At 54.7% G+C, this 11,853-nt stretch overlaps 4 protein-coding genes across 4 annotated transcripts; 3 read left to right on the top strand and 1 right to left on the bottom strand.

Annotated features, from left to right (window-relative positions):
• Positions 1-1,024: 1,024 nt before the first annotated feature.
• On the top strand, positions 1,025-1,603 carry BU26DRAFT_602520 (uncharacterized protein; the record flags this gene model as incomplete). The annotated part of the gene is made up of 3 exons (XM_033835361.1): positions 1,025-1,183; positions 1,240-1,337; positions 1,384-1,603. The coding sequence occupies 3 exons, from the start codon at positions 1,025-1,027 to the stop codon at positions 1,601-1,603; spliced, it is 477 nt and encodes a 158-aa protein (XP_033687070.1).
• A 248-nt stretch (positions 1,604-1,851) lies between these two features.
• On the top strand, positions 1,852-3,486 carry BU26DRAFT_602519 (WD40 repeat-like protein). Its single transcript, XM_033835360.1, has 3 exons — positions 1,852-2,335; positions 2,393-2,761; positions 2,819-3,486. The coding sequence occupies exons 1-3, from the start codon at positions 2,073-2,075 to the stop codon at positions 3,213-3,215; spliced, it is 1,029 nt and encodes a 342-aa protein (XP_033687069.1). The 5' UTR covers positions 1,852-2,072; the 3' UTR covers positions 3,216-3,486.
• A 1,075-nt stretch (positions 3,487-4,561) lies between these two features.
• BU26DRAFT_516765 (uncharacterized protein) lies at positions 4,562-6,812 on the top strand. Its single transcript, XM_033828412.1, has one exon. The coding sequence runs from the start codon at positions 4,575-4,577 to the stop codon at positions 6,462-6,464; it is 1,890 nt and encodes a 629-aa protein (XP_033687068.1). The 5' UTR covers positions 4,562-4,574; the 3' UTR covers positions 6,465-6,812.
• A 2,039-nt stretch (positions 6,813-8,851) lies between these two features.
• Positions 8,852-10,469, bottom strand: BU26DRAFT_250055 (uncharacterized protein). The gene is made up of 2 exons (XM_033821124.1): positions 10,230-10,469; positions 8,852-9,513 (listed from the first exon to the last, which is right to left on the bottom strand). Exons 1-2 carry the CDS (start codon positions 10,260-10,262, stop codon positions 9,079-9,081), a joined length of 468 nt encoding a protein of 155 aa, XP_033687067.1. The 5' UTR covers positions 10,263-10,469; the 3' UTR covers positions 8,852-9,078.
• Positions 10,470-11,853: the final 1,384 nt, after the last annotated feature.

Raw genomic sequence — 11,853 nt, 5'->3', positions numbered from 1 at the left:
CCACTATGTTACCTAGGCACTCCTTCTGCTAGTCAATCATTTTCGCCGGGGTCATATATACGGGTCGATTTTTCATTTCATCGGCTTTTTCAGCAAAAGGAAATTAGCTGAAGAAAATTGAGAAGAGTTTGGAAGCGAATTCAGTGCTTGATCACAGCGAAAAAAGCGTTCAAGCACTTGACGAATACTGAATATCTTGAAAACAGCTCCGCCACCTGTTACGACTATGGAGAGACATTCCGCTGGAGTAGTCTTGAAGTTGTTGGATGGCCTGTGCAGTTACGAACCGGCAATGCTCATGGAAGGAGCAAGATCTCGGGGGTCTCCAATGCCGCCCCAGTTGAGACGGTCGTCATATCATTGTTCGTCTAAGGAGGGAAAGGGGGATCGTAGGATCGAGGTTTGAAGCGGGATAATTGATCTGAGAGTGCCACAAAGCAAGACTGGATCCCGATTAGAAACATAGATCGGTGGCGTGTTTTGTAGAGGGCCTTTTGCCACATCAGTGCCGCTTGCTAGATCTATCTTTACGACGCCTAAAGCCGCACGCGGCGCTACGGAATCTAATATCGTGAACTTGGAGGAGTGGTTGAAACACCCTTGGCATCTTATTCCTCCGTGCCGCTCCGGCAAACTCTTATACTAGGCGCCAGCCGGCGCGTATCAACGGTATTTTCCGTTTCGCCTCTATTCCACAGCCTTGCGCTGAAACAAGCCAAGCTCGCTGGCGGCGGTACAGCCTCAGCATACTGCGGCGGATTCTATGGAAACAGATGTGGTACTCTCCCCCCGAGTGCACGTTAGTGTTCTGGCAGAGTCAGGAATGGTGCTCGAACTCCCACTGCCGTATTTCTAGGTGTTCACTCTTGTAATGCCAGGTGTTCCATTACCGTAGAGTCCGAGATGGCTGGCTATAAGAGAGCATGCTTCCTCGAAGACGAGATTTCGTTCCTCAGACCTACTCACACATCATCACATTCCAAGTTCGCCTTTCATTCTCTTCATACTTCAAGAATTCTTCGCAATGAAGACCTCCGCTCTCCTCACCATCATTCTCGGAGCTTCCTCTATCCTCGCCGGCCCATTGCCAGATGTCTCTTCACGATCTGACGATGAACTGATTGTCCGCGATTTGGAGGAGTATCGCACTGAGCTGGATGCTCGCGGATTGCATACTTCCTGTGTAGGACTCTCGGTTCCCCTGCTGCCGTATTGCTAAACCTTAATTCATCATTTCAGATCATCTCCATGGCTAGCTGCCTCGCCGCCTATGGCCTGATCGGCTTCCGCTACCAGGAAACGAAGATCGTGTATGACTACGTGAAGCCCTGGGAAATGTAAGTCGACCTTGAGTTTGATATCGCCACCATCTGACTTTTACAGATGTGCTGTGAAGGCTATCTTCTCGGGTGCTTGTATGGATGGTATTGGGGAGGACGTGAAGAGCGAGCCTGGCCAAATGTTTCGGTACCATATGACACACGGACTCACCGATGACAGCGAGTGTAGGGGTATTGATTGCGATGAGCCAGGGACGGATAAGGGTTGCGAGACCTACGGATGCGGCATCTGCGATCGACAGGTCTTCAAGTGCAGCGATTAAGGGGTGGTGGGCGTGGGTCGAATTATAGCGCTGGATCGCATGTTCTTGTTTCTTTTTCCACTGTCGTTTACGTCTATCCAATCAGAACAGAGTCTTTTAATTCCTTGGCAACGTTTAAGTGAAATACGCCTCGCAATCGTGGAAAGGAACCGAAGCACGCGACTCCCGAGATGCACGCCGCAAGGCTTGTCCCGAGACTAAATATGGCGGGGCGGCTAGGTAGCCGCCACACCTCCTCCGCCCAGACCCCTAGAGGACTGCGGCACAGTCATTCCGTCCACAACCTAAAAGTCTAATGGGCTCCTTCATTCACTCGGTGGCAGCACCTCTTCTTCTTTACTTCCTTGCCGGGGCAATCATCGCCAAAGATCGACGGTCTCAGAGGGCTCAATTTTGCCTTCATTCTCCTCATACGATCGCCTTTCTCGCTTCTCTAATTTTGGGGGAAATTTTTGGGGATCCTTGAGACATGTTGCTCCAAGAAAGAATTCCTGTACCGGAAGATACCCACGTCCGAAAGTTGGTCTTGACGGAATCCTATCTGATCGCGGCCACTGTGCCTGGATGGATAGCGATTCTTGACCTCCGAGCAACACCGAGGGAGCTTGAATCGAGAGGGGACAAATACGCAATTCTTAATGCCGAAAAGCTGTGGGACATTGACTGCCATGATGACCTGATTGCGACAGCGCACGATAACGCGACTGTCCAGCTGTGGAGTGCTGCAGGGAGGTATGTCGCTCTTTTGCTTAACTTTCATGGATTGCATTCCGCTAACAGAATCGCAAGGTCGAGGAAGGCGGTGCTGCAGTATCACACAAGCAGATCTCGCATGGTGCTTGTTCCGACCTCATCTAAAGTCGTTTCAGGCTCGCGTGACGGTACCATCATCGTGTGGGACGCCGAGTCCCATCAGGTGAGCTCAGTATTGACAGGTCATGGGGATTCCATCGCATGTCTTCAAACCTACGATGAACTTCTCGTGTCTGCCAGTAGTGATGGCGTCGTAAAGCTCTGGGACTTGAGTAGTGCTACCTGCATCCGCACGTTGGAAGGACATGATAAATACGTTGAAACTGTGGCATTGCATAGCAGTCGGACTTTGCTCGCAACGGCCGCTTCTAAAGGCGATACGAGGATATGGGATCTACAAGATGGGTATGATATCATCCAATGCTTTGCTCTCTTCCGACTTATGATAACCCAACGGGACAGATCATGTGTCGCTCGATGCCAGGGACACACGAGAGTTGTGGCACAATTCCTGAATGTAGGCGAGGACGCACTTGTCACCGTTGGCGCAGATGGCTCTATAAAGCTTTGGGATTGGAAGTCGGGCGCCTGTATCCGGACACTCGAAGCTCACACCCCAAACGCGATACGCGGACTGTCCTATAGAGATCATCATATGGTCTCCGCAGGAATGGATGGCACAGTGAAAGTCTGGAACCGCGAAACATGGGACTACCGCTTCGAGCTCCGAAAGAAAGTACGCTGCGTTTTCCATGCTGTGAGTTTGCGGGACCAGTTAGCACTCGCGATAAGATTGGAAGACGGAAGCCGCGCGGTGGAGCTGTGGGACATTTCGGAGTTGACAGCTGCAGCGGAGTAGAGTGATCTTCTGTAGGCAGAGCATCTGCCTTTACTCCTCAGGCAGCGCGCTCTGGTGGTGCAGCAAGTCACCGTTTGGGGGGCATTTGATGGGGAACATCAACGGCAGCTGCAGATGAGTCTGTTCTCTTCTTTTCCGGTGCTCCGGCACACCGCTCTTGCAATCTCATTACGAGCCTCCGACTTTAGTCCTTTTGCTAAATGGTTTGTTGCGTTTCGGGTCGTCCTATTGGCTGGTCTTAGACCGCCAACACCGCCAGACTCACATCTTGAAGACTGTCTGAGTGTTGTCTCTCTTGTGTCTTGCACTCTCTCGTTTGCTAAATCGCATTTCTCCCTCACCCCAAATTCCACCTTCACCTACAGACATGCCGTTCTCGCCTTCACCTTCACCTCGCTTTGAACCGCGCAAATACTCAACCCTCACTCTTGCTCATCTCTCTCATCGTCGGTCCATCTCTCCACCACCCCCGACTTCCCGACCTTGTCCGTCACCATGGCAGGAGGGCCCACGCCAGGCCCCAGTCTCCCAGATCGAGTCCCCCGCGAGGTACTCAACGAGTATCAGAAGCTGCTCGCACATCAGAAGCAGGAAAAGGCGGAGCTGCAGAAGAGGATTGATGCGGGTACGGCGGCTTTGTTTGAGAAGCATACGAACGAGCAACGGCAGTTTTGGACGAGTCATCCACATGACAACACGAATCACGAGATCCAGTTCAATCCCAGCGCAACGCTAAGTCAAAACACGAATGTGCTGCAAGCTCAGAATCGACGTCCCGGTAGCGCTGTGGTTCAGTATGGAGGCCAGCCTACCTCGGGTCCAATTCTCCAGCGAAAGCCACAACAGTCCAACGGAGATGGGGTCATTCAATCCACACCTCAATTTGGCCGGAACGGCATTCATGTTTCGCAAGCATTTGCTAAGGATTCGACTCAGTCAGCAAACCGATCGGGTTCACACTTCAATGCCGCAGCATCTCAGCAGCAGACCATGAAGCCAGTGGCCACGCTATCAAACCCACCCACCGCAGTGAAGCCAGGAGCGAGACCAGACAATGGGCACAAGCGCAAGCCTCGCCCGCCGCAGCGCCATCCTGAAGTTATCGTGCTATCGGACGATGATGAGCCGAAAAGTACCAGCAAACCAAAGGCAGCAACCGAGTCGGAGGTTTGTACATCGCTACCAAGCGCTTCTCTGGAGTTCTTTGGTGGCAAAGCGAGGGGGTTTGCGGTAGGTCGCCAGCTCTTATTACTTCCACTCACTCCATACTGACATTCAAAGGCGGTCCAAACCGGGCCTGTTTTCAAGGCCGAAGAAAGCCAGGACGAAAGATCTTTGTTTGGTAACGACGAGAAACATATGTCAGCGGTTCCAGTAGCGAAATTCCAGCCAGCTCTAGTAAAGGGAGCACCTGGCACCAAGGACATCCGCAACCAGCTTTCCTGTGGCCTCTCCCAGGACGAGGAAGCCGACATTGCCTACGAGGACAACGAGATCTCGTCCCTCACGGCCGCCAGGCCCACGCATACCCCGTTGGAAAGCCCATCGCTTCGTAGCTCCCGGAAGAAGAGGCCTATAACGCCTGATCCACGGCCTGAGCTTACTAGCGATATTCTGAGGCAGCAACAGTGTGACCGTTCCAGCATACTGAGGGAACCGTCAATACTCCCACGGGACCCGGCTTTGCTTACCCTCCAGCAGCACCAGAAGGGGGGAGCCTTCGTCAACAACATTCTTCGCAATGCCAGGAGCCAGAATTGGGCTCCGGGCCTGGGCCAGATCTTCGAGCGGGATGATCAAGATGTGGCTATGGAAGATGACCAGTCAGTAAAGGAGATGCACGAAACGCCACCAGACACTCCCAAAAGCGCCCCGAAGTTCAGCAGGGATGGTCGAGATGTTACACTTCCCAGTCCAAAATCGGGGTGTGCATCAAACTTCTCCCCAAATACATTCAACGCTCTGCCGCGTTCACCCCGCACGAACCAAGCTTCGCCAAACACTTCAACCGTATCTCGCTCCAGCAGCGTAGCGGACACAGGCTCATCACCAAGGCTTGAGGGCAAGCCAACCACTATTAGTGGAAATGTACGGGGTACGACGGTGCCCCCTGGACAACCATCCGGCGCCCCGCTGTTCGGCCTAAGTCTGCAAGGGCCTTCAAGAAAGCCCCTCCCTGCAACGCAGTTCAAGATACCGACGTTACCTGCGAGTGCCGTCAACGGGAGCTCGGTGGCTGCTTCCGAAGGCACGAGCCCACGCCGTGAACGAGCAGCTACCGTCGCCTCCCAAGCCTCGAGTCGTACTCTGGCGAACAGCTCCATCGCGGCGTTGGACAAGCTCCGCAGCGAGCGCGAAGCTTCAGCAGCGACGCAGATTTCCCTCGTCTCGTCTCCCTCCGCAAAGACAGCGACGTCACCGGCTCGAAAGAGGAGGAGGGAAGTCAATCTAAGCGACAGCGACGACGACGACGACGACGCTGACGACGGCGGCGGCTCGGACTTTGAGCCTTCACCGCCCTCGTCGCCAGATGTGCCGCTTAGAAAATCTGCTGCAACGCGTGTCCCGGTGCCGAAGAAGGCGAAAGTCGCATACGGGAAGAATAACTACGGCTTCAAGCCCACGACGCTAACTCCTCCAAAAGCGGCGCCGCGAACGCCGCAGTCCAAGTCAAACGGTGCAGCGACGCCTCGCACTACCCCCGCTGCACCGCGCCGCAGCAAAACCGCCGGGTTGCAGACACCCCCAGCGACGCCTACCCCTTCAGGTGGTTCCCGCGCAGCTTCCGTCCGGCCGGCTACGCGTACCAAGGTCGTCTACGGCAAATCCTTGGGCTCGTCCCTTCGCGCCGTGCTGCCCCGACTGAGCGAGCGCCGCGCAAAGGTACGCGCCTTGAGCAGAATCGAGCAGCTCGCGGACGGAGACAGGGAGTTTCTCAGCGAGGAGGACATCCGGGTTGCGGATGAGAGGGAGGAGAAGCTCAAGGGGAATGCGGGTCTTTCTACGCCGGACGAATTGGACGGCAGGCTGAGGGGTATGAGTATCACGCCTGTCCCGCAGGGCGAAGGAGCCGCGGGTGATGACGAGGAGAGCGTGTATGGGCGGGAGCAGTGGATGAGGGATCGGATGCTGGGCGATCGATATGTCGCGAAGAGCATGGCTGGCACCGAGGAGCAGGAGGAGTCTGACGCCGAGCCGGATACAGAGGGGATGAGACTCGTCAACGGAAGGATCGTTCCTAGGGGATAGAGGAAATGGATTTGACGGAGGGTATCAGTGAGGAGGAGCGGGAGACGCGGGATAGGTGAGTTCTTCGCGGTTCTGGTTGCTTTGGTTTTGGATTGACGGTTTGTGATAGCTTGAGCGTCGTCTTGAGCTTGGGGCGGTATTGGGAATAGGCGATTCGCTAGGAGCGTTGGCGCATCACATTCTTAGGGTTGAAGGGGGTTTGGTGCGGTGGGTATTGGCTTTGGGCATCGCAATGGTGGTGGTCGTGGCGGTCAACGAATCGCATCTTGGAGGCTTGCCTTTTTAGCATCGCTTTGCAGGGAGGAGTTGCACATGGCTTTCTCAAAAGGCATGGAGAGGGCACATCTAAGTCCTTCCTCATTTAGCTACATCCCACATATCTATGTGATTATCCATGGAATATCTAAGGGAAAGACTCCTGCCGCAGTGAGTACTCCAAACACACTTTTGCTCGCCGGTAGGAACGACAGATAACTGAGAGAGGCAGGCATGTCTCTCATCACTGCAGCTGTCTACAGCCGTTATGACTCGCTGCTCTAGACCCATGCCATACCTCATTCGGTATCCATAGCCTTGAGAAGCTGTACCATTCCATCACGCGAACGATCTGTGGCACGATGCTCATCCGCCCTGCACAACCAGCCACAGTGCCGTATGGAGGACGTCGTCCGAGAAGTCCGTTTCGAAGCGGATAGGCACTGCCACGCGGAGGAAGTGCAGTAACTGGGGCGCCGTCGAGGGAAATGTGAACGCCGTAGACGGATCGAATCCGGTGTCTATGTTATAGGAGCATTAGCAGCCAGTGCAAACTGTCGCTCTGATGGGTGCCCGGACTGAAGGTCCGTCAAGCTTTGCCCTAAACGGGTCTAAGCTTCCCATACGCACGCAAACCTCGTGTCATAGCATGCTGTTTCTCCGATATGAGCTTGAAAGGTCGCCATGAACCCTGCAGATGGGAGGAGTGATGGTGCGTGGGAGACCGGTCGGCCGCATAGGGGACGTTCTGTCTGGCTCACAGCAAAGGCGAAGGGCATTGCGAGATGGTGACGCTTCTGTTGGGACTGCGACTGCCTTGCTTTAAACAGAGGTAGCAAACGGAGGCGGCGAAAGAGTGGCTCAAAAAGTAGGAGGGGCACTGCCGTCGCAATGATATCGGCCTAATCGTCTACTCTTCCCGTGTCCTGTTGAGATAGGCTCATGAACGTCTCAATACGTACGCCGGACCCAGAAGAACAGTAGAAGCGGAGGGTAGAAAGAACGTTGGTTGAGCTGTCACTCGAGGTTCCCAAAAGCACTTCAAACCTACATAGCAGGGGTGCCCAAACCATGCACACGGTCTCTCCTCAAAGTTGCCTCGCCATCAACAGTGTGGCGACACAGCACAATCTTGCAAGCAATCCCCTCCCTTCACGCCATAAGGGTCGGTGAACCGTCGTGTATCGCAAAAACGTGCGTGGCCAACTCCGGGATAGCAGCCCTACCCTGCCCAACGCCCAAAGCCCTTATCACCGCAGCCCAGTGAGGCGATGCGACAAGGAACATCCTCCTCCAGGGCCCAGATCTCGAACGAGAACAACGCATTCGCCCTTCCCCGCCCTTTTTTCCGCTTCACTCTGTAAACTTACCTTTCTTACCTCAGGCAGGGTGTGCGCAACTTGGCTAGCCTAGCTGTTGATCTTGGGTATCAGTCGATATGTACATAAGATGGCTAGCGATAGACACGTATGTAAGCTTTCCGCTTTGCGTAGCAACACCGAAGACTTTCCAGGCGGAAGGTTCCCGGCGAGCATGCTGATTTGGAAAGGCTAGCGAAGAGCTGCTTTTGCTGACACGCGGCGGCATCAATGCAGTGAGGTTTCTGACGTAGTGTGTACATGTGCGAGTCGCGCCACGGGAGGAGTGACGCCGTTGGCGCCTTACCTAGGTATTTAGGAAGTACGGAAGCTTTGCCGCCTGGAGACCTGGGCGATCAGAATGGGTCCACTTTTGGTTCCGACGATGTTGGGTGGTTGCGTTCGAGGAAGCACGCGCTTCAAGCATTCGTTCATTCCACAGGTGCGGTCGTGCGTTTACCAGTCGCACCATGCTCGTCGCAACATGAAGACAGGTAATTTGGAAACCTCACATGGGGCCTTGTCGCCCATGTTTTCTAGGTTGTAGGGCCACCCAAGCCGTGCTTTCAGCCCTACAGCATCCGTGCCATGTCGCACTACTCGACGTCAACAGCGCGCTTCTGGAACTCTACCATTTCCTCCTTCGTTCGAGGTATACGTATGCCAACAACGAGGGCGCTTTGCTTGTGTGAGCTTGAGTGCACTTCGTTATGCGCTGCCATCTGAAACACCTTGTTGCCGATAGAACAACCGACGAAAGTCAAGTGAAACCCTCGGCACTCACGCCTCCGTAGTTCCACCTTCCGTCGGTATATTTCCCCTTGCTAACAGCACTTTATGTTTCTAGTAATAGTCGCAAGATTTGTAAAAACCCCGACTTTTGCGTGCGATCCGCTGAGCGGTTCGTCGCGTTCGCGCTCGCATGCACTGGCCTCTAACGTAGATCTATTTCGACGGTGGTCACCGGTCGCGCAAGGAGGGTCGTGCAGAAACCACGACGCTCAGCTCCGTCCGGTACCGAAGATCCGGCATCGTGGGACAACAGTCTCCTTTGGGAGTCTCGTGTTGGTGACACAGGCTACACGAGACACGCGTGGGCGACATGGTTCGATTCTCGTGGTGTGTGTTGCTCCTCGCCTCCGGGGCTTTGGGCGTGGAATGGACAGGACGGTGACTCTTGCCTCGCTGCTGGAAAAGTCGTGAGACGACAGCTGCAGCATGTCGGTAGTTGAGCGCGTTGACCGGCCGGTGTCAAGTCGGTAGAAGTGTCTGGTGAGAAATAGTTCGGCGCCGAAAGAGCATGACTGGATTTTGCCGAGGTAGGGTTGAAAGGAAGAACGCAAGAAGAACAGTGCGTTGTGAATGCTGCAAAGGCAAAACTTGCCTGTGAAACGGACGACAGGGTCGTTCGGACAATAATAGAAGCCGTCGAAGTCCTGAGCGTTCAGCGCATGCAATTGGTAGCGAGATGAAGGACATGGGCGAGTAGGGCTGCCCTTAGCATGTCGCGCTAGCATCGCGAGACGCGTCCAAGGGCCGACTACCTTTGCAATTCGCGACTTCATGCTGCTGATGCTGCATCTGCTCAGCTCGCCATCATCCATCATGTTGCGCTTGCGTAATCCTTCTCGTGAGCAGAATACCTCAACACGCTACTTTTGGAAGGAAATACGAGGTGCAAATTCCCGCATACGCAGCGGTACAACAACATCCGCGAGAAGATAGATGATAGCGCTCGTATAGGCAGGTGCAGAGCCTCGGAGTAGGTGTGCCACAACTGCATCCTACTGGAGGCTACAGTATGTACCGGCCGGAATCTGGGCCTTCGATTCCGAAATGTCTTCGAGCTCATCCGACGTATCTGCCGATATTTTCTAGACCAAAATAGGAACCAAAATAGGAGAAGATAGGCAATGCAGGAGACATTTTGGGGGCCAATAGGTATGTATACAAAGGTGGCTGCGGTTCGAATGTAACCATCCAATTGGAAACATCGAGGACGAAAAGGAGGATTGCTCAACAAGAAGGACGGCACGCGCACGCCGTGCATGACGAACGAGTTCGGAGACATCTGAGAGTGGGTAGGGTGGGAATACCCCGAGAGCAAGTTCTTTAAACTTGGAAGAAGCAAATGCCCGGTCGGTCTTCTTACCGGATATGCTCCTGGGCGAGCAGCGACGTGCATCTCGATTCTCCTTTCTTTTGGGGCCTTGGATCAGTCGGAACTGCGTGTGTCGCCTAGTTTCCTCGTGGTTGCGCGAAGACATGATGGTGTCGTGCCGGATCTATGTCGCCCGTATTCTGGTGGTTGAAGGTCTGAGATCACTTCGGTAGGTATGATTTCCTGCATGTTCCACTCAATACGAGGTCACGAGGCCCATGCTACGATGCGAACAGCCGCTCGTGAGAATCGCCGGCTTCCTAGGGCTTGGCTCTTAGAACTGACTCAAGCTCAACCGTGGACCGAGCGCAACTTCGATAAGACATTCCTGCGATCGATGGCATGCCTGAAGTGCCACGTCAGCAGCGGCATGATGTGATGAAGAATTGATTAAGTCTCTGCCGCAACGGGAGTAATCGCGTCTTTGAGGAGGCTTCCTCAGCAAGCACCAAATCGCCAAGATGCGTGACGGTTCTCGCCGGATATAGGACGGCCGAACGTGATTGGCTGTACGCCGGGTGCCGACTGCTGCATGCTAACGAGTCGCTTCGCAGAGCTGCTTCCTTTTGCTGAGCCCGTTAGCACGCGAAGTTGCACGACCGCATCATGGGCGGCCTGCCACAACATGACGTTCCATTCCTGTCACGCGTGGCATGTTTGAAAGCGCGCGATACGGGTACAATCCAACTGGCCTGTGCGATCCTCATGGCGAAAAGACGACACGGCTGGTGACCCGACAGAGTGGTTCGGGCAGAACTTGTCTCCTGAAATACTTCGTCAGCCAATCATGGGGATCATGGGGGCGGGGAAGGTCTCCAGAACGGCCTTGTGAAGGCGCACGAGTCGAGGCGCGCCGGTATCTGGACGAACACAAGACCGAAGAGATCGAATCAGCATGCTGCTCCTGACATCATGAAGGCAGAAGAATCTGAGATGCAGACATCAGCCCATGTCAGAACCCCTCGCCCAAGTGTCCGCGCAAATCATCATCGCGGGCAGGCCTGTCCACTGACCAGGAAGGCGCGGGAGGCAAGGCCCTCCCTGTATCAGCCTCCGCTATTGCTTGGGTTGGCACGTCCCAATACCGCGATAGAAGCCGGCAGAAAGAAAATGCAGTCGTTGGACCAATCAGCGAAACGGTCCCTCCTGCCAAATTGACGCTTATGCAGAGGCGTTGACATCTAAGGCCCTCGGTTAGAGAGCAGCGCGATTTCAAAGCAGAGGGCGAGGTCGTCTCTCGTCTCCAGATCGGAAGCAGGTGAATTCCGCGACAGAGGCCAGTTGGAGACTTGGAGAAGGCTCGGAGCTGATTGCCTGTCTTGCATTCGGATCGTCGGTTCCGTTTCAACGCCCCTCTCTTGCTGCTTTTGCAAGTGGAGAACTGGCCCTGGTCGAAAGTCGCTCCCCTCGCATGCCCTGCTCGCCTTGTGGGCGCTGGTGTGAGGATGCTGGCGCTTGCGCTCGCTCCCAGGTCGTGAAGGCAGCAACCCTCAAGGGAATGCGGGAAGCATGGTCGAGGGGCCCTGAAGGCGATCCTCCACGCCTGTCAGCTAGATGGAGCTTGCAAACAGCTTGTTCCAACGTGCAGTCCTCCCCTTGAAGGAATCACCGTCAC

The sequence above is a fragment of the Trematosphaeria pertusa genome (genome assembly GCF_010094035.1).
Source record: "Trematosphaeria pertusa strain CBS 122368 unplaced genomic scaffold BU26scaffold_4, whole genome shotgun sequence".
In the NCBI taxonomy this organism is placed as follows: Eukaryota; Fungi; Ascomycota; class Dothideomycetes; order Pleosporales; family Trematosphaeriaceae; genus Trematosphaeria; species Trematosphaeria pertusa.
Note: the sequence above shows the minus strand (reverse complement) of the source record. Positions and strands in the feature narration are given on the sequence as shown.

What these genes read in the sequence shown, in the direction of transcription:
- BU26DRAFT_602519 (XM_033835360.1), top strand. Translation starts at nt 2,073, where the DNA reads ATGTTGCTCCAAGAAAGAATTCCTGTACCGGAAGATACCCACGTCCGA. An exon ending in CTGTGGAGTGCTGCAGGGAG is followed by an intron (nt 2,336 to 2,392) that starts GTATGTCGCTCT and finishes CAGAATCGCAAG; the next exon opens with GTCGAGGAAGGCGGTGCTGC. An exon ending in ATATGGGATCTACAAGATGG is followed by an intron (nt 2,762 to 2,818) that starts GTATGATATCAT and finishes CCAACGGGACAG; the next exon opens with ATCATGTGTCGCTCGATGCC.
- BU26DRAFT_516765 (XM_033828412.1), top strand. Translation starts at nt 4,575, where the DNA reads ATGTCAGCGGTTCCAGTAGCGAAATTCCAGCCAGCTCTAGTAAAGGGA.
- BU26DRAFT_250055 (XM_033821124.1), bottom strand. Translation starts at nt 10,262, where the DNA reads ATGCACGTCGCTGCTCGCCCAGGAGCATATCCG. An exon ending in CTCGCCCAGGAGCATATCCG is followed by an intron (nt 9,514 to 10,229) that starts GTAAGAAGACCG and finishes CTGAACGCTCAG; the next exon opens with GACTTCGACGGCTTCTATTA.